Here is a 21,534-nt window from a genome sequence, read left to right as displayed (position 1 = left end):
TCTCTGAACCGAACACTAGGTCGAGTTTGGCCTTCGGACACCCGATGACCTAACCCGGGCTGTGCCTCGCGCACAAACCAAGCGAATGTCCCTCACCCTCCACCCGGCAGCGAGGGGGCCGTGGAGCCCTGCGACGGCGGGTCGGCAGTGCGCATGCTCGCCGCGCCGGCGCAGGTTTCCGCAGCAGACGAGCAGCTCCGCTGCGGCGTCCGGGGTTTCCAGCAGGGCCGGCACTCCGGTTCGCGCAGAGTCCTTGGCCTCGGCGGGCCCCCGGCGTCCCTGCGCTCCGCGAGTCCCCGGCCGCCGCCCAGCGCGCCACGATCTGGCCCTCTGCCCCGCGAAGATGGCTGCCGTACGCCGGGCCCGCAGTTACTGCCGATGCCTGGTGCGCTTCTCCGACCGAGAACTCTGCTAAGCCCCGCTGCAGCAGACGGCAGGAGTAGACACCGGACTCCCAGCGCACCTCCTCGCGAGGGCGGTGCCGAGGGGGCGCCGAGAGCCCCTCGGCCGCGGCCGGCCGGCCAGCCAGCATGGTAAAGCGCCGAGGGGCTCGGGCGGGCGGCGGACGGGAGGACCCGGGCCTGTGGGGAGCCCCAGGGAAGTGGGGAGGAGGAACCTGCGAGGGGTGGGGTCTGCAAGGCTACCACCATCCTGGGGTCCTGGCCTGAGGGAGAGGGAGAGGATGGTGCCAGCCTTGCTGGATCCCCGGAGTTACTTCTGCGGAGACCCCCCCCTCCCCCCGCCACACACACACACACCGGTGGGGGCTCCAGGTTAGCAGAGAGGGATTGCTGGACGGCCGAGAAAAATGCCTCTCTTCGGCCTGATGAGGACATTGAACCAATCTCTTGCCTTTATTAAAAGCAGCGAACATAGATTGAGGCGAGCCGTCGCAGTATCTGAAATCTGGAGGGAGCTTTGGCAAGTGGAGACACTTGTTGATCGCCGCCCCTCCCCGCAAAACACCAGAAACAAAACCTGCCCAGGGAGCCGCCGTTCTAGCCTTTTAAGGCGTCTTGAGTTTAGGACGCACTTGTCCCAGGACGCGGCGGTGCCTGGGGCAGGGTTTTGGCTGGCGGTTTGAGGGATTCTGTCGCATTTCAGGGCCATGGAAGCCCGAGTGGTCCAAGTGGAGAGACTGAAAAGCTCCAGAAATTGACAAAGCAGGTTCCATGGAGCTATTGCGTGCTGGCACAGGTAGTCTCTGCCCCATGCTACTTTGCTTTGGCTTCCAGTAAATTGTCGATGCGAGAAACTAATCTCTGGCCAAGTTGAATCTTCAAGAGTGAAGTGATGCCAAACTCATTAGTTTATAGTAAACACCCAAGTGTTTATGAATGTATGAATGGTTGAATGAGTTTATGAAGTCAATTTGGAGAGTAAGAAACACTAATTAACTCTGCTTCTAAACTTTTAGAGTTCCCTGACCAGGATTAAGCACTTAACTTTGGGTATTAACCCCATCTGTGAAACAGTAAAATGATGAACACATGAGCTGCTCTGGTGAAAAGTGGTGTTAGGTCAAACTCAATTATGTAAAACAAAGTGAAAATCTCTGCGTGATAGCCGAAGACCTACTTATTTCAAGTGGTATTTGAGTTGAAAAATGCAGTAAAACCCCAAATTTGATTTGTTTTTGTCATCGTACTGTCAAAATCAAAGTCACAGTGGATTAGAGCTCTATTATAACACAACTCAGGGAAGAAGAAAGATGCTGTCTGTATTATCCATTTCCTGTCTCCTTACCTCATCCTTGAGCTATGCATTATATATTTTCATGGCATTGTATTTGTTAATTCAGCCAATATTTCGAGCACTTATCAGCTTGGCATAGTGCCAGATCCCAGATCTTGTTGCCAGTGCACTAATTCTAGTGAAAGAGATGAAATCTCAACAAAATTCTTCAGTGCTGTGATACCAGCACAAGTGTAATGGGAAAACAAAAGAGGCAAGTAGAGGGATCAGAAAATGTTTCCTACTGGGATAGGCCTTGAGCTGAGTCTTGAAGGATGAGCAGCAGTCGCCAAGTGGGAGGAAGAGGACACTGGCATTCCAGATGCTGAGAGAAGTGACGTGCAAAAATTGGGTGAGGGGTGGCAGGAGAGAGCAGGGGGAGCTCTTGAGGGCAGTTTGGGAGGACTGTTGGGTTGGAGGTGGAGGCTGAATTACTGAGATACACCAGGGACTAAGGTCCCCTTCCATTAGCTGTCCTTAAAGTTTACAGTAATAAAGCAGACCCTTATTTGGGAGAGAAATACACTTGTTAGATCTATAAATTCAAACTCTTTTATTGTGTAATTTGCATTAGCGATGTTCTTAGTAAGGGGCTTCCCTACTGGCTCAGAGGGTAAAGTGTCTGCCTGCAATGCAGGAAACCTGGGTTTGATCCCTGGGTCAGAAAGATCCCCTGGAGAATGAAATGGCAACCCACTCTAGTACTCTTGCCTGGAAAATCCCATGAACAGAGAAGCCATGGGATCGCAAAGAGTCGGATACGACTGAGCAAGTTCTCAGCTTAAAGAGACCAAAAAAAAAAAAATGTATTTGACAATACTTATATTTTCCAGTTTTCTGGAAGTTCATCTGAGTCTCTAGCCTTTCTCGTTTATTTCTTCACCAACTCAGCCTTCACAGAGTGCCAAACACTTTAGCATATATTAACTAGTTCACCTCTTACAGGCCCCTCTGTGGTAAGTTCTGCTTGCAAGAGATAAGATGGGAAGCCAGGCTTGTTTGTGTTGTGCTGTGAAGTAGTACAAGTGTATCTCGTTGCTGTGCTTAAAGATAGGTGCTAATACAAACATCTTAGTCCCAGGAGCAAATTAGAACCCAAACTGTCAACTGTAAAACTTACTGTGTTTGAAATGAGTAACATTAAGTAGATTGTATTATTTTTATTTATAACTTACTTTCTAGATCACTTCCCTGATTGCGACATTACTTTATAGGATTGAACACTTAAAGTGTTGAGCAAGTCTCATTTGCTAAGAGGTGTGTTAGGTAACAGACTGCACCTGGGCAGCATTTCATTTTCAGTGGAAGGTAGGATTCAGTTTTATTTAGCAAACGTTTATAGAGACTAAAAGGATAAAATGGAAGGATACTGACCTGGGGCCTCTATTAAGTCCTAAGCCAGGCACAGTAATTCCAGCCCTTTATTCCACTTTAAGTCAATCCAATATATAATAAACCTGGATTTATTTTTTAAAAAAGGAAGGGTCTTCTTTATAAAAAACCTTCACTGTTAACATGTCTTTGATTTTAATGAGTTTTTCTAGTACATTTAAGATATTAACAAAGTCATTCACACATTAATAACATTCCCGTTTATATAAAGAAAGGACAATCATATATGGGCTATATGTTGTTGCGCAGTCACCCAGTGGTGTCTGACTCTTCGTGACCCCATGGACTGCAGCATGCCAGGCCTCCCTGTCCTTCACCATCTCCTGGAGTTTGCCCAAGTTCATGTCCATTGCGTCAGTGATGCCATCCAGCCGTCTCATCCTCTAATGCCCTGTTCTCCTGCCCTCAGTCTTTCCCAGTATCAGGGTCTTTTCCAGTGAGTTGGCTCTTTGCCTCAGATGATCAAAATATTGGAGGGCTATATATCCTCTTTTAAATGATCCATGAAACAAAAGCTGTTTGTTGAACTCTGTACTGCCACTAACTGTTACTTTCTGAAACAAATCTGAAACAAAGTGTTCTTTTTAACCACCTACCAAACATTTTAAGCTGGAGACCAGTGAAGTAGTATATTCTACAGTATTAAAAAGTTAAAGTACCAGATTTTTCCAACTGGAATCATTTTCCTCATCTGTGAAGAATTTATCTAGAGAGAGACAACTATGTGTTTCACTGGGCAGGTAGCTCAGTAGGCAGTGTAGGTTACCCAGGGAAACTGGTGTCTTGCATGTTCTTCAGCTTTGTTTCCCTTCTCCTTAGGCAGAAGCTGAGGAAGATTGTCGTTCTGAAGCTGTCAGGGAAGGAGATGATGATGATGAAAACGAAAGCCCTGCTGAGACGGATTTGCAGGTATGTTTCTTCATTTGTGCTTCAGTTCTTATTCTGTTGGTTTCCATACATAAGCAGGAGTTGGTCATAATTATGAAGATTCTTAGGTCCTTATTTGCATTGACTGTAGCTGTATTTTCATACTGGTTTTTGAAATGCTTCAATTATAACTATGTTATGGATTTCTTTTCCTGTAAAAAGGAATATCAGTGGCTACTATGTCATTCAGTATATGGATTTAAAGTGTTCAAGGCATAAGCATGAGTAACACCCATCACCTTAAAAAAATTGACAGATTTGACCATCTAAAAGTTTGAGACCTAGGTATAGCAAAAGATCTTCTAAATCAAGAGAAATAATTAGCTGGAAAAACTATTTACCATGTAGAGAGAGAGGGTGGATATCTCTCATGTAGATATAATATCCTTAAAAATTAGTAAGAACATGAGAGATGAAAATGGACAACTAATGGACAAACTATATAATTTATAATATATATAATATATAATTAATATATTAAACATTTATTAATTAAACATTTGAAGAGATAATCAGCCACAAGAAGAATTTTATCAGTCACTGATCACTTTTATTGATTAGTCCTTGGGTGGGGCCCACCTGGGAAGAAGTTGTGGTCTTGCTGAGGCCTTAACCACAGGGCAGACAGCTGAGGGCTGTTTTCTGGTAGCAGAGCCAACAGTTCCAGATGTGGAGGTGGGTATCTAGGCAGCACACCAGAGCCCACCACACTGGAAAGCTTCACTTATTCTATATTAAAAAAATTTTTTAATGATGCATATTTAGAAAAAAATAATTTCTTAAAAAAAGAATGGTTATTACAGAGTTGAGGCTTACCCACAGAATTTTGAGATGATGTATTCCAAGTAGAAAGCTTAAAAACATCTAAGTTTAGACTCTAAGTGATGGCTTATATTTTCAATTCCAGTTAAAATTTGATTTCCCTGTACCATTAGATTTCTCCTGTATAGAAAATCTTATTTTAGCAAACTTTCACTATTTCTTCAAAGTCTTAAGCCAAAATTATCTTGGAAGATAACAAGTATTTAGTGGTAGTAATTTAAAGACCGTGTTTTCTCATCCAAGAATATGTATGTGTGTGGACATTGGTGTTGGACTATTGACAGATTGTTCCAGAGGTGAGCTCCTCTTCCTCGGCAGGTCCTAAGGCATCCTTCTCCCCGTCCCAGGCACAACTCCAGAGGTTCCGAGCTCAGTGGATGTTTGAACTTGCCCCAGGTGGAGGCTCAGGCAATTTAGAATCTCGACCGTGCAGAGCAGCGCGAGGCTCTTTGCTGAGAGCAGGGGACACCAGAGGAAAGCAGGAGCTGGCGAAAGAAGAAAAGGTGAGTGTTACGGGCGTTGTACATGGAAAGATGTCGACACGTGTGCCAGTGTCTCCATCCCTCAGGACTTCTTGTAGGTCTTTGGATGATATGTTACTCCTCCTTTGCTACAGGTACACAGTCTTGCTGGGACTCTTTAGTAATGCATACACCCCTGAGATTCATCTGGTCTCTAAAAGATGATTCCTTTGAATTTATTCATAGAAGCCCCAAAGAGGAAAACTTTGTACAAATGCTAACACCTTCCCAAAGGCCTTAATGTAGTATTTGGTTATATTTTGAATTGAATAAATTTAGCGATGCAGTGATCACTTCCTTATCCTGGAAAATTTCAGATGCTTTCTAGTGGTTCACCTCTTTCTCATACTTGATCACACAAAGCACACACAGCCCACCGTTTCAGATTTCACCACGTTGGTCCCTCTGTGTCCTTGGTTGCTCACCTTCCTTGTATGATACAGTGTAGTGTTTGTGTGTAAGCTTGTAAATCCTCTAGTATATGTTAAATCCTTTCTAGCTTTCTTGTAATACCCAGTGCAATGTAAATGCTCTGTAAATAGTTACAAGTACAATGTCAGTGCTACATAAATAGTTGCTAGTGCGCAGCAAATTCAAGTCTTGCTTTTCTAAACTTTCTGGAATTCTTTTCAAACTTTTCTGATCTGCAGATGGTTGAGCCTGAGAATGCTGAGCCCAGGGATGTGGGAGGATTACTATATCCTGTTACTCCACAGGGGCTGTCATCGTCACACCCTTAGACCCAAGTTTTCATTTACAAAAATTTGCCATTAAATAATCAGCATTACCGTGACAACAAAAGACGTCCATATTTGCTTTATTTCAGTTTAGTTTGGACATACTCACAGGTTCATGACCCCGGAGAGTCTTGTGCACGCCTCCCATCCTCCCTTGACGATGATGCCTTCCTCAGCTAGACTTAGTGGAAGTAGATAGAACCTTGGTACAATCCAGAGCTTATTCAGATTTCCAGGCACTTGACTGTGGGAGTGTATATAAATAGTTCTCTGCAACTTTTATTACACATGTCGCTTTATGTAGCTACCATCAAAATCAAGATATAGAACTGCTTTGTCACCACAAGGCCCCCTTTCCCTACCTCCTTAGTTATATGCTCTCTTCCTCACCTCCCCCACAGCCCTTCCTAACCCCTGGCAACCTCTGCTCTGGCCTCTATTTCTGTAATAGTCATACGATATTCAAGAAAATGTGTAATTCCTTTGCGGTCCCTCCCAGTTGTGTGTGTCAGTAGCTTGCCACTTTGTTACTGCTCAGTCGTGTTGCGTGGTGTGTACATACCCCACTTTGAGGGACCCCCTCACCTGTTGAGGGACCCGTGGGTTTCCAGCCAGGGGCTGCTCTTCCTGGAGCCACTATGAATATTCATGTGCGGGTTTTTGCATGAACATACGTTTTCACCTCTCTGGCCTACGTAAGTGCAGTTGCTGAGTTTTGCGGAAAGTGCCTATTTGGTGAAAAGAAGCTGCACTCTGTTTTCCTGGGCTTCTGCACTGTTTTGTGTTCCCTCCAGCCGTGTATGAGTGACTCAGTGTCTCCGCATCCCCATCACCCTTGGTGGTGTCATTACTTTTTAATATTAGCCTTTCTGATAGGTCCTTGTGTCTCCCTAATGGCTAATGATGTACAAAACTTTTCATGTGCCGTTTTCCCATCTTTATAGGCCCCTCTGTGAAAAAATGTTTGTCCTTTCTAATCAGATTTGCTCATGTTTTTACTGTTGGATTTTAAGAGTTCTTTATGCATGCCAAATACAAGTCCTTTGTTGAATATGTGCCTTGTAAGTTCTTTCTTTCACTTTGTAGCTTGTCTTTTCATTTTCTTAAGAGAGCATCACAGAGCAAAAGTTTTTAATTTTGATGAGGTTCAATTTATCAGCTTTTCCTTTTATGGACTGTGCTTTTGGTGTCAAGTATAAGAACTCCTCGCCCAAGTCTCCCAGGTTTCTTTTTCTTTCTAAAGGTTTTTAAAGTTTTACTTTTGAGGCCTTGATCCATTTTTGAGTTACTTTTTTCTGTAAGCTGTGAAGTTGAGGTTGAAATTCACTGTTTTGCTAGTAGATATGTAACTGCTGTAGCATGATTGTTGAAAAGGCCATCCGTACACCACTCAAACTCATTTTTAATACAGGTTTTCGAATATTGTTTTTCACTGTTTTTATAGGCTCGAGAACTCTTCCTAAAAGCAGTAGAAGAAGAACAAAATGGAGCTCTTTATGAAGGTAAAAAATTCAAACCCCAGGTCATCTTGTCGTGACATTTCTGAATAACATCTCTTCGTTACTGACCAGTTTTTTTTAAGAACTGGGATATATTTGCTCTTTGTTACTGACCAGTTTTTTAAAAAACTGGAATATATGAGAACATCAGTCTCTAAATTTGAGATTTTTTTTTAAGGCATGAAAAATAAAAATTGTACTTTTATGTAACCCATCTCTTTCCAAAAAAATATTGCTAAGAAACATTGTCATATGGGTAGAATGAGTAAAATAACCTTTTCTAATTTAGAGTTTAACATTTATTAATTATTAAAGTCTTAGAAATATTGTTACTCAGTGAAAAATAGGACATGCTTATTTTATAGGTAAGTGTTTCTTCAGAGCAGGAGAATATACAGGACACGTTGAGGAACGTGTACATTTTTTCTCAATTTTTTTACATTATACAAAAAGGAATACCCGTCAGCCTTTATTGTCTGTTTTGTTGGGTCTGTAGAAATATGTAAGTAAACCAAGAGATGAGGCTGTTTACCAGATTAGGTTTATAATTAGGCTTTCATTTTGTGATAGAAAAGCTATTAATTGGGGCATGGAAAAAATGCTGGTGCTTGAGTCGTTGGAAAATGCCCCCCAGATAACATTTTCAAAATTGTTGCATTTATTTGCAAGTTTCTTCCAGTGGTGTTTTCACTCTGACATATGAAAAGGGCCCAAATGATGACATCCCTCCTCAGTCTTTATTAGCCTATGAGAGCCCTATCTCTGTGTAGTGTACAGTAACTCACTCCAAGTGGCAGAACACAGCAGAGTGGATGAAATGAATGGGCTTGGTCTGAGGGAAAAGAACTAATCAGCTTCTGCAGCCCCAAGTTATATGATTTCTCACTGGTCTAGTTCTAAACCACCTGGCCAGGAGATTTATTTAAAAACAAGTTTTATAGGTTATTTAGCTGAATAACAGGCAGCTGGAGTAAAAGAAGACGGAGTTGAAGGATAAATTAAAAAAAAAACAAAACCTTATCCTACTCAGGAGGAAGCATTTGATTTTCCTAAGCTCCACACACCAGAAAGTAGTTTGCTTAAAGTTGTTTTTGCTGGGGCTACAGCAGTGGCATTTTCAAAGCCCAGAGAAAGACAACTACATATAAAATCACTTCTGACAATATGTGAGAGGCTGAGGAAAAAGATGGGCTAAAAGGGTAAAATGCAACATCTTAAGTTTCTGTAATGTGAGTGCTTCAGAAAAAGACTATTTCTGAACTAGTAGGGTTTGAAAATGAGTTTGTTCACTGCTCATGTTGCATGTAGAAAAGGGGAATTTGGCTGTTTGTAAAGAAAGTTACCAAATTAAACCACAGTTAGCGTAATCAAAGGAAATGACAAAAATGTATGGTCATAGCTAATTTAGCTTTATTTCTTCTTTTAGCCATCAAGTTTTATCGTAGGGCTATGCAACTTGTACCTGATATAGAGTTCAAGATTACTTATACCCGGTCTCCAGATGGTGATGGCGTTGGAAACAGCTAGTGCGTATATAATTTGATAGACAGTAATATATAGAATTTGTTAAAGTTAAGCATCTTTGCCCTGTTGACTCTTAGTGTGATAAGAAGACAGTGCTAATTCTGTTAAGTTTCATAGTCTTTAGTATGAAGACTTGTTTGTAAACTTGTAGACATTTTTTAATTAGGGAAATTTTAAGATTAAAGTATAGAAATGCACATTTTAAACAGATATAACAAAAATAAGGTAATAAGAGGTTTTTTTTTTTTTTCCCTTTTAATAAAAGCAGTGATTACTGAAAAGAATAAATTAATGGACATGTTTCAACTTTCTGAAATCTATAAAGTCAAATGATTAAAATGTAATCAGGCCAAAGCTGAAAAAGGTTAATAAAGGTTGAAATTGGGTACACGGGGTTTTATTACACTAGTCTTTCTCCTTTTGTATCTGTTTGAAACCATACATTTTTAAAAAGGTTTTTTATTAGGAAAATGCTAGACTCTAGTCAGACTTGGTTGTAGATAGAATATTGTTAAGACTAACATCTCTTTAAAAGCACAAGGGCCAGATATGCTTTAGTATGAAGACTTGTTTATAAAGTTGTAGAAATTTTTTAATTAGGGAAATTTTAAGATTAAAATATAGAAATGCACATTTTAAACATATAACAAAAATAAGGTGATGAAAGAGTTTCTTCTTTCTTTTTTCTTGTAATAATAGCAGTAATTACTGAAAGGAGTAAATTAACGTATTTTTAAGCCAATACTTTGAAGTTGCTCATAAAAGAAACTTAGAAAAGTAGAATTTTTGTAATAAGGTATTATATCAGTCAGTCTTACGTTACCTCTGGCATGAAACGGTTAAGAAGTTACCTTTATCGATAACTTATGCTGACTGCCTTTTTTAACTGCTTATAGTATTAACACTTAAGCTTTGACTAAGCCATATTAAAAATATCCCATTGAAGTCAGCATTTGTTGCCTGTTTGAACTTTGGTGCTAATAATAATTGTTCACCAAATTAGATTTGACAACATGAGGTGGTTCATACTCAAAAAGACTTGTTTAAGGTTTTTTAAACCTTTAAATTTAGGGAGAGTCATTTAGACCCAGGTCTTAGCCAGTTTTATAAATAGATGCCAGGTGCTGTTAAGAAAGGCTGTATTAAAACATTAAAACAGCATTTCTTTCTCTCATATCCTGTCATACAGACCCAGATATTCTAAAAATTCTTTCAAAATAAGTTGTTTCTTATCAGACCTAATAGGCCCCAAGCCTCTGCTGGGTTTTTGCCTCCTGTAAAGAGCTGGTAGCAGAGCCCTGCAGTCCCTCCAGCCTCAGCCACATGTCCATTTTGTTGTCTTTTAATAAGCCCTTCCTGGTTTTCTAACTTCATCCTCATCCAGCTTTTTTGTAAGTCTGATCATTTTTAATGTTACCCTCAGCAAAACTGGAAAGCTAGATATTTTTCTAGAACTCTTAACTACACATTTGTTTATGCTGATAGATTACTCATGGACCCTGCTTTTTAAAATTATATATTTTCCTTTAAAGGAAGGGTTATAAGGTACATATATTAGAAAGCCTTCCTGGTAAGTAAGTACCTCAGATGACATCTGTATATGTTATTTTTATTCAATTAGAATGGATTATGGTCACTTAAAAGGATATATTTACATATGATTTTTAAAAAATCATTTGAAATTATCTTTTTTACTAATTCATGAAATTCTACCTGATCATAAAACTAATTAATTAAATCTCAACACCTATATCCAAAAATTTTTAATTCTTCCTCTGTGGGAATTAAAATTGCTGAAGCTTTTTTCTTCAAAAAGTTGGTATGGTATCCCTTTGCAGGGCAGGGTAAAGTTTTACCATTTTTTTTTTTTTAACCATATTTTTGAAAAAGAGTAGTAAGAAGTTTGCTTTTAGATGACTTTTTCTAAAGCAAATTTGAAAGTACTGTCAAAAATCAATTTCAAAGCTGTGTTGTATAGACTGGGGCACTGGGTTTATTCACCTCCCTTCTCTTCTTAGCATTGAAGATACTGATGATGACAGCAAGATGGCAGACCTCCTGTCCTACTTCCAACAGCAGCTCACGTTTCAGGAGTCTGTGCTCAAACTGTGTCAGCCTGAACTCGAGAGCAGTCAGACCCATATATCAGGTGTGACTTCATGCTCCTTGTAACTCAGAAATACTTTTCCTTAGATTTAAGTTTTCCAAACTTACAAGGTCAGATAACTGTCATACAGCTGCTTTAGTTCCAAGGATAGTGGGGAGTCTAATTATAATTAATTTGTGTAGACAAAGAAGCTTCTCAAGGTCTGAGGTAGAGTGGAATTTGTAGTGTAGTTGATCGAGGATTCCGTCCTCTTTACGGTGATGGTCTAAGAGGGTGAATATCTTGAGTTAGTGGGGCAGCCCTAAGAAAACTGGAGAAATGCTGGTATCTTCAGGCACTTCAGCCAAGTTGAACGGGAGTCCTGAAACAGGCTGAGTGTTTAAAAATGAATGTTTTCTCTTTCTTTTCATGTGTTGAGTGTTGTTTAATTAGCTATGGGAACTTTTCAAAGGAGGACAACTGAAAATTTTCAAGGAGATGAAAATAGTTTTTTAATGTTAGCATATGCAGTGCAGCTCATACATATGTATACATACTAGATTATTTTTCCTAGCATTTTTATATATCTTGACAATGAAATGATCTTCCACGGGAAAGGGGAAAGTAGCTTCAGAGATGTTCTGTATTGAAAAGACAAAGATATTTGTGTCTTGATGTTAGGAGCCGTTATTTGTTTTAGGTAGTGAAATACGCTTCTCAGCTCTGAGACAATCTGAAGGGTGGTTTATAAAATTTTAGGAATAAAAATACCCACACTGAGAATGTGACAGTCAAGTGACAGGAAGGAGAGGAGAGTCACTGAGGATGGTTTCCTTTGCAGCACTGCCGATGGAGGTCCTGATGTACGTCTTCCGTTGGGTGGTGTCCAGCGACCTGGACCTCAGATCGTTAGAGCAGTTGTCACAGGTGTGCAGAGGATTCTATATCTGTGCCAGGTATTTACTTTTTTTTTTTTTTTTAAGCAACTCTGGCTGTGGTGAAAACCATGAAAAAGCAATCAGTGAACTGGGAAAAAATATTTTCAAACCAGATATCTGATGGGGATTGATATCCAAAGCATATAAAGAACTCATACAGCAGTTGCAAAAATCCCCAAGGAGCCTAATTAAAAAATAGACAAAAGACCTTAGATGTTTTTTCAAAAAAAGATATTCCATGGCCAACAGGTGTATGAAAAGTTGCTCACCATCATTAGTCATTAGGGAAATGCAAATCAAAACCATAGTGAGATATTAGTTCACACCTGTTTGAATGGCCATCATTCAAAAGACAAGAGATAAATGTGGATGTTGGTGGGATTGTAAGTTGGTATAGCTACTATGGGAAACAGTATGGAAGTTCCTCAAAAAATTAAAAATAGATTTACCATGTGAGCCAGCAATTCCACTTCTGAGTATATATAAAAAGGAAATGAAAACACTAATTCTGAAAGGCGTCTGCACCTCTCATTCATAGAAACATTATTTATAGTAACCAAGACTTGGAAACAACCAAAGTGCGCATGGATGGATGAATGGATAAAGAAGATCCACATATATAAACAATGGAATATTATTGAGCCTTAAAAATGGAGAAATCCTGCCATTTATGGTCATGGATAGACTTCTAAGGCTTTATGTTAAGTGAAATTAAGTCAGACAGAGAAAGACAAATACTATGTGATCTTACGTATAGTAATCTACATAGAAAAAAAGAATTTGTGGATTTGTGGCTACCAGGGGTGAGAGAATAGGGATTAGAGGAAGATGGTTAAAAGGTACAAGCTTCCTTTGAAGGTAAGTACTAGGGATGTGATGTACAGCCTGGTGGCTATGGTTACCATCACTCTATGATAGAAGGTTGTTAAGAGAGTGGATCCTAAGAGTTGTGATCACAGGAGACCTTTTCTTTTCACTGTAGCTCTATGAGATGATGGATGTTCACTAAACCTATGGTAGTTTATTTCACAATAGATGTTAATCAAACCATCATGCTATATACCTTAAATTTTTACAGTGATGTATATCAAATATTTTTCAATAAAACTGGAGAAAAGTTATCCTATACTTTTAAAATCTTGCATGTGAAGAATAATTGTACTTGAATATAACATTTAAGACAGGTAATCTTTTATAAGGGCCCAGTGCCTTATATAATAATATATACTTTATCCTTAGCATCTAGAACATTTTTTAGATATTTATTTGGCCATGCCAGGTGTTAGTTGTGGCGCTCAGGAACTTTGGTTGTTGCTTGTGGGATCTAGTTCCCTGACCAGGGATCAATCCTGGGCCCCTGCATTGAGAGCTCAGAGTCTTAGCCACTGGATCACCGAGAAATCCCTAGAACTTTTTATAATTTTGGTTCTTAAAATTCAGATGCATTGTTTTAAAATAACCTAATTTCAGTTGAAGTCCTGTCTTTTGGGTAAAACATTTGAATTGCTTGAATGCCTTGTTTTTTGATAGTCCTGTGTGTATTTCTATTTAACAAGTACCTGTCAAGCTCTCTAGTTATTCCATTAATTTTTCTTTTAATTATACATCAGAAAACATTGTAAAAAGGGAATTAAAACAGATCTTCAGGGGTAGGATAAAACTTGGTTGCAGAAGTACTCATTAGAAAAAAAAAAGTACATTGCAGTGTGTGTTTGGGGAATGTCTCTTTTTGCAGCCTGGCTTCTGTATAAATAGTTCCTGTGTCTTATTTCAAGTTAGAGATGAATTTAAAATTATTTTGTGTTGTGTTAGAATCAAGTCCGTTGCTTTGCTTTTTGCAGTAATTCTGTAACAAAGTCTTGTTACGGTTAGGGTTGGTGCCATCTTCAAAATCTACCTCTTGGCTGAGCATTTCACTGTTTCTCTAAGTACCATTTTGGCTAAGCCACCGTTAGGCCTGCTCTGGATTATGGCATTGGCATCCGGTGTGGTCTCTGGACTTCCGCTGTTACACTTGAGCTCATTCTCCATAGACCACTAGAGTCATCTTTTAAAAGCATCAGTTGTACTTAGAACCATCTAGTGGCCTCTTCGCTCAGACAGCCACTGCCACCTGCAAAACCTCCACCTCCCCGTCCCTAACCACCTCTCCACAGATGCCGTCTGCACTTCACCCAGTCACTTTGCCGCAGCCACACCATCCTCCTTGCCCCTTGTTCAGCACGCTGGCCACACTCCAGCCCTTGGGCCTCACCTGCTGTGGCGTCTGCCAGAATGCCCTTCCTCGTCACTGTAGACACCTGCCTGGAAAAGAGAGTGTTTCCCAGCCCCTTGTCCTTGTCCTTTACCCAGCTTTGTTTCTTCCCACACTGAACACACTGCCTAAAACTTTTCTCTCATTTTCTTGTTTTTTGCTTGCTTTCCCTGTAAAAAGGCAGGGCCTCTGCCCTGTCCATCAGTCTGTCCCAGTGCTCAGCACGATGCCTGGCTGGTGCGCAGCCAGTGTCACTGAATAGAAGATGCCTGTTGGCAGAAATGTTTCTCTTGTCTGAGTGCAGATAGGGCTTACCTGTTAAATATATTGATGTTGTGCCTTTATTCCCTAGAGACCCTGAAATATGGCGTTTGGCCTGCTTGAAAGTTTGGGGCAGAAGCTGTATTAAGCTTGTTCCGTACACCTCCTGGAGAGAGATGTTTTTGGAAAGGCCCCGTGTTCGATTTGATGGTAAGTTGAACTCTTTAGAGCAACAGAGATCTATTGTGCTGATTTTGATAAATACATAAGTCTTCATTTTCTATACCAGACCTGAGTACTATCAGCATATTTAGAGGAAACCGCAATAAAAATAAAGCTGGAAACGTGTTACATGATGGTAAAAGTTTTTTATTAAGTTCTTTTTAAAAAATCTGTTTCTTTCTATAGGCGTGTATATCAGTAAAACCACCTATATTCGTCAAGGGGAGCAGTCTCTTGATGGTTTCTATAGAGCCTGGCACCAAGTGGAATATTACAGGTACAGCTGTAGTAATTCAGTGAGTGAAAATTTTCTCTCTCCAAGTGTTAGTGCATTAGTTATCAGACATTGAATTCGCGTGGCTTTTGCATTTATAGACAGAATGGCCCTCGGTGTTTTCATCCAGTTTATAACAGGAATTGCGGTCAAAGATCCAACAGGTTAAGATAGATCAGGGAATTCCCCTTGGCCTCCAGATCTAGAATTACTTTGTATTTTGGAGCTCCTCCTTATCTTCTGTCTTTTCAGAGCCCTTGGGCTGCTATTTAGGCTCATCCTCACCAGATATCCATGTCACCGAGGAACAAGTCGGCTGTGCTGACTACCGTGGAGTAGACAGCATTGGGCCTCACTCTTGTATGACATTAGGTAGTGCTTTAAGGAGAAACACGCAGAACTTTAACAGAGCAATCTTTAATCCAATTTATTTCTATTCAGTGAGTGACACTAAAAGTTCCATGGCTCCCTCTAAGGAAAGTAATAAAAGGCTTTGTTTCTCTGCTTCCGGCCTCTCGGGTCACATTCGTGTCAGTGATGTTTGCCAGTCCTTTGGCCCGTGGTGTCTCCCTTTTGGTTTCACAGCAGTGCAGGAGTAGGTCTGGGGACCAGGAAATAGGGACACGTTTCACGTTCGCGTGCGGTGTTCGGTGTCTGCCTTGTCCCGCAGGTACGTAAGGTTCTTCCCGGATGGCCATGTGATGATGCTCACCACCCCCGAGGAGCCCCCGTCCATTGTTCCGCGCTTACGAACCAGGAATACCAGGTAGTGGCTCTCTGTAGTTTTCTGTCCGCTTCGCATTTTAGGTGGTAGCTTGCAGATGATGTAACTTAATACTGGATGATTAAAGAAGCAATCATCTGGGGCACTTGTGAAAAATAACTGATTCTGGGACTTACCTGGCAGTCCTGTGGTTGGGACTTGGTGTTTTCACTGCTGAGAGCCTGTGTTCAATCCCTGGTCAGGGAACTAGGATCCCACAGACGGCACAGTGTAGCTCCCTGCCATGCCCCCCCCCCCCCCCCCCCCCCCCCCCCCCCCCCCCGCTGCCCCAAACAACAACAAATACCAATCCCTGGGCCTCTCCCTAAAGGCACCCTTCAGTAATAAGTCTGGGGCCTTGGAAACTGGTTTACTCACATCGTACCTGATTGTCCTCAGGCTAATTGAGTGAATACTTCTAACCCATTACTTTCTCAGTTACTTAAATATAAATAACAGATAAATAGATTTAAAGTGTTTTTTGTTTTTACTTTTAGAACTGATGCAATTCTACTGGGTCATTATCGCTTGTCACAAGATACAGACAATCAGACCAAAGTATTTGCTGTGATAACTAAGAAAAAAGAAGAAGTAAGTATGCAAGGTGGAACCGGCAGTTTTCTTTTAATTTCCTTACCCTGCTCATTCAAGTCTTCTTAAAATTTTTTTCTTAAAGTATAGTTGATTTACAGTGTTGTATTTAATCATTCAAGCATTTTCAGTTAAAAAGGATGAAATGTACTCTTTTTTACTATTACACAAAATGAGCGTTGACTTAACAGCGTATCTCTGAAGAGAACTGGAAGGTTTCTAAAATGTGGTTATTTTTTTATCAGATCAACTTATTCTCCAAGTTTCCTTTTTTGGCCCAGGTTTTTTACACGTAAAATGTAAAACCAGGATTTCCTGTGAAATAACTAGTATGATTATATATGACTGTGTTTTTGGCTTTTCTCATTTTGAATCATAGGAGATTTTCTTTCTAAATTGTCTCATATGGATAATTCTTTCACAGAGATATTTTTAGAATTTCAGTTTCTACTGGAAATAAGCTAAAGTGAGATAATTTCCTTCTTCTTGCAAAAGGAAAAACATGCCAAGCAAATACAATGGCAGAATCATGACATTCCAGAGTATTTTAAACTCTCTTATCAGATTAAGGGACTGATTTTTCCCAGCTTTTCTCCATGTGCATTTTTTTAACCCTGATTAAAAACCACAGTGTGGACCCAAGAAGTTGTGAGGTAGTTGGAATAAATATTTCTGTGTTGTTCTTACAATGAATATAGTTTCTGAACGAAGTTTTGTCTTTTGTTGAGTCCCACTCCCAGCAACCACATATGGAAATAGTTGTTGTTTTTGTTCAGTTGCTCAGTCGTGTCCAACTCTTTGTGACCCCATGGACTACAAGCTTCCCTGTCCTTCACTATCTCCTGGCGTTTGCTCAGACTCATGTCCATTGAGTCAGTGATGCCATCCAACCATCTCATCCTCTGTCACCTGCTTCTCCTCCTGCCCTCAGTCTTTCCCAGCATTAGGGTCTTTTCCAGTGAGTCAGCTCTTTGAATCAGGTGGCCAAAGTATTGGAGCTTCAGCTTCAGCATCGGTCCTTCCAGTCGGAATAGTTAGTCCTTCATCTGTGAGTCCTGTGGCCCTTGGCTGTGGCTTCTCCAGCTCCCTCTGGCTCCTGGAATCAGGCGCTACAATCTGAAGGGCAGAGATTCTTACTATCACGGTGATCATGGACTTGAGTTTCTGGAGATCAGAGCTGGGGAGTTGTGAGGCCCCCACTGTTAAAATGTTACCTAATAAGAGAGTTTAGGCACTCCCATGCTGATGACCAGTTTTCACTCCAGACTATGACACAGTGAAACTGTATGTAGTGTCGACATTCTTATGTTTTAGCAATATTCACAGAAGTGTGGTTCCAGTGAACCTTGTCACATCTGTTTCTCCACAGACTAGCTTTCTGTTATTGCAAAAGATAAGTCATACTCTGTGCTCTTTCTGCCCCACTATTTTCGAGTAGAAGGAAATATTAGGCCTAGAGATGGATGGGATTTGAGTTCCCATCTCCGACACTGACCCTGGGCTGCCCATCCTGGGTCCTCATCCCCTCAACAGTCACACAGCTACCGTGTGGTTACATGTCATACCTAAGGTCGTCATCTCGATTGAGATAATGTGATGGAGGCAAAAGCCTTCTGTTTTTAGAGACTCTCATGTATTTCCAGGCACTCATACACATACACTCATACACAAAGGTTTGTCTAGTCAAAGCTATGGTTTTTCCAGTAGCCATGTATGGATGTGAGAGTTGGACCATAAGGAATGCTGAGCACCGAAGAATTGATGCTTTTAAACTGTGGTGTTGGAGAAGACTCTTGAGAGTCCCTTGGACTGCAAGGAGATCCAACCATTCAATCCTAAAGGAAATCAGTCCTGAATATTCATTGTAAGGACTGATGCTGAAGCTGAAACTCCAATACTTTGGCCACCTGATATGAAGAATTGACTCACTGGAAAAGACCCTGATGCTGGGAAAGATTGAAGGCAGGAGGAGAAGGGGATGACAGAGGATGAGATGGTTGGGTAGTATCACTGACTTGATGGACATGAGTTTGAGCAAGCTCCGGGAGTTGGTGATGGACAGGGAAACCTGTCATGCTGCAGTCCATGGAGTCACAGAGTCAGACACGACTGAGCGACTGAACTGAACTGATACACATTGGCAGTTGATAACCAGTATAGCTGTTTATCCTGTGTGCAGATAACTCTGTGACTTAACACGTTGCTCAGGTATTTCCATATAGATGCAGCTCCGTCCGTCTCTGTGTCTGTCCGCGAAGTGAGGCCCCACTGTTGCTCACGCATCTCCCCTCTTACAGAAAGCACTTGACCATAAATACCGGTATTTTCGCCGTGCCCCTGTGCAAGAAGCCGATCAGAACTTTCACGTGGGGCTACAGCTGTGTTCCAGTGGCCACCAAAGCTTCAACAAACTCATCTGGATACACCACTCTTGTCACATTACTTACAAGTAGGTGAATGCTGTAAAAACCTCAAGGGTACAGATTCCATGTGCCCTTCCTGTCTAGCTGAGAACTCAGGGAGGGTTTGATTCCTCACAGTTAATGTTCGATCACAAAGGAAAACCACAGTATAATCTTCTGCAAACCAAAGAAACAGCCAACCTGAAAAAAACTAAAAGTGGGCCAGGTGAAGTGTCCAGAGCTCCCACTAAGGGTCCATGGACACGTAGGTGGGCACCTCCCGTGTGAGGTTGAGAGCAGCCCCCATGAGTCTGTCGGTGCCTGGCCACTAAGCTGCGCAAGTGTGGCTTCAGGCATTGGCTTTCCAAGGCAGCTGTGAAACACCAGAGCGTCTTTCTTCTCCCATGTTTCAGCCTCATCATTTTTCACCTTATTTCCATTCAGTTTATCCCCAGGGATTATGCACAGATTTTAAAGTAAATTGTAGTTAGGAAAGGAAGTCTGCTGAGATGATCACCAGTGTTTCAAAGCCGAATTAGTGGTTCCTGTTTAAAGCCATTAGTGGTTCCTATGTTAAACTTTTTATCCTGTGAGTTAGGATTTACTAGTGTGAAACAGCGAGTGAACAGATGAGAATGTGTGAGAAAGGAACAGTACAGAAATGAGTAAAATGTAAGAATTAGGAAAGTGAAACTCCAGTTCACATAGATACTGATGTTAGCTGTTGTGAGGTTTGAAAGAATATTGGTGTGTACCCGAGGGTCATTCCGTGCCAGTTGAGTCCAGAATTCTGAGAGGCAGGTTAGAGGTTGGTCGCCTTCCATCAGCCTCTCTGACGACCTCAGTCAGGTTGCTGAAGGCTTCCTCAGTCACATTTCCACCTTAGGAGTAACTCTTCCCACTCATCTGGGAGGTCTTGACAGAAAAACCATTTTTTCTTGCTTTTCCCACTTATCTACTGGTCCTCCTGTCTTCTTTCTGCTTCTCTGAATAATTGTGAAGTTCTTTTTTTTCTTTCTTTCCAAAGAAAGCAAACCCAGAAGTAGAGCCAAGCAAATGATGTTTATGAAGTCACTGGAATTTTCTGTTTTTATTTCTTTTCTTTTTTTTTTTTAGGCGAAAAATAAAAGGCTGTGGTAATATATCACCTCCTTCCCCCTCAACCTGAAATTATGCTGTTGATTATGCAAATATTTAATCATTCAATTCTCTTCTAGGATTATAATTCTTTCTAAAATACGTTTTAACAAGAACCATAAAATATCTAGAGCCTTTGACTTAGAAATTGTTCCTTGGGAATCTTTTCAAAGGGTATAATGAAAGATATCAAAATCATTTACAGTTGCCAAACACTGAAAACTAAATCCTCCAGCAAAGGGGGAATCAAGTAAATGTGGTAAAAGGCAAACAGTGAAATATGCAGCCACAAAAATGGCTTCTGAAGAAGATTTAACGATGTGAGGCAATGCTTTATGTCATGATGTATAAAGGAGCAAAGTATGACCTCAGCAGTGAAGCTCAGTATCAAGGTTGAGGCCCCATCTGAGTGGGAATGAGTGATTTTTCTTTACACTTTTCTAATATTTTTCGAATTTTCCAAAATGCACCTATTTTATTTAGAATTGACTGAGATGAACTAAAAATGAAAAAAAAAGGCTAATGCCTAAAATTAAACTACCCCCCCCCACTAAATGTAGACAAGAATTTAAAATGAGCTGAAATCTCCTTGTGATGAGTGACTGTGGGCTCTCTTTCCAGATCTACTGGAGAGACTGCGGTCACAGCATTCGAAATCGACAAGATGTACACGCCGCTGCTGTTCGCCAGGGTGAGGAGCTACACCGCCTTCTCCGAAAGGCCGCTGTAGCCCTCACGTCTGCCCCCACCGCGTTGCATGAGTAAAAGTATATAGAGAAACAGAGCAACCTAAGTTATAAATGTATATATATATGATATATATATATATATGGAATTGGACTTATTTTACATTGTCGGAGTTCTTTCAAGAAGAGTATTAAATTGATTATTTTTTTTATTTAAAGGGAAAGTTGATTCTTGGGGTGTTTGTTTTGAAATTAAGTTGAAATTATTTTAAGTTTCAGGACACTTATGTTGTAAAAAACCACATGAGGTTTTAAATCGTGCCCTTTTTCAAGCAGACCTCAGGGCAGGCTTCTGTCACATAACATAGGCTGTCTTCTGACCGGTCAGCCCAGTATTGAAACGCTTCAGGGGGGCACCCCCGTGGGATCAGCATCTATTTCACGCATGACGTAGCGTCTCTTAACTAAAAGCTCAAAATGTGAACCCCTGTTCTGAATTTGTTTGAAACTGTTTGACCATTGAAGATCATAAATAAAAGGTTTCTTTCAAGAAAATGTATTTGGATAGCCTTTTTCAAACGTCAGAGTAATGAACGGTCCTAAGGCAGCCAGCGAAGGCTCACAGATAAAGGAGTCATCTCAGTCTTTATAGGCAGCTACAGTCTGTAGTGTCTGTACCGGGACCCCCTCCAGGCTCCCTACATATGTGTGACATTAGGTGAGAAGGGAGGACTCCCTCGGGGCCAGAACTCTGAAAGAACAGA

At 40.9% G+C, this 21,534-nt stretch overlaps 1 protein-coding gene across 1 annotated transcript; it reads left to right on the top strand.

Moving 5' to 3' along the window:
* On the top strand, nucleotides 1–21,329 carry FBXO9 (F-box protein 9). Its single transcript, XM_018039179.1, is given in 15 exon segments — nucleotides 1–302; nucleotides 305–445; nucleotides 448–533; nucleotides 3,946–4,035; nucleotides 5,223–5,378; nucleotides 7,578–7,635; nucleotides 9,059–9,158; nucleotides 11,175–11,305; nucleotides 12,084–12,198; nucleotides 14,787–14,905; nucleotides 15,104–15,194; nucleotides 15,862–15,957; nucleotides 16,452–16,545; nucleotides 18,843–18,994; nucleotides 20,706–21,329. Coding segments are annotated over 15 exon segments (1,755 nt in total). The 5' UTR covers nucleotides 1–85; the 3' UTR covers nucleotides 20,815–21,329.

Source organism: Capra hircus, chromosome 23 (assembly GCF_001704415.2).
Source record: "Capra hircus breed San Clemente chromosome 23, ASM170441v1, whole genome shotgun sequence".
Classification (NCBI taxonomy): domain Eukaryota; kingdom Metazoa; phylum Chordata; class Mammalia; order Artiodactyla; family Bovidae; genus Capra; species Capra hircus.
The sequence above is the reverse complement of the archived record's forward strand: the minus strand, read 5'-3'. Positions and strand labels throughout refer to the sequence as shown.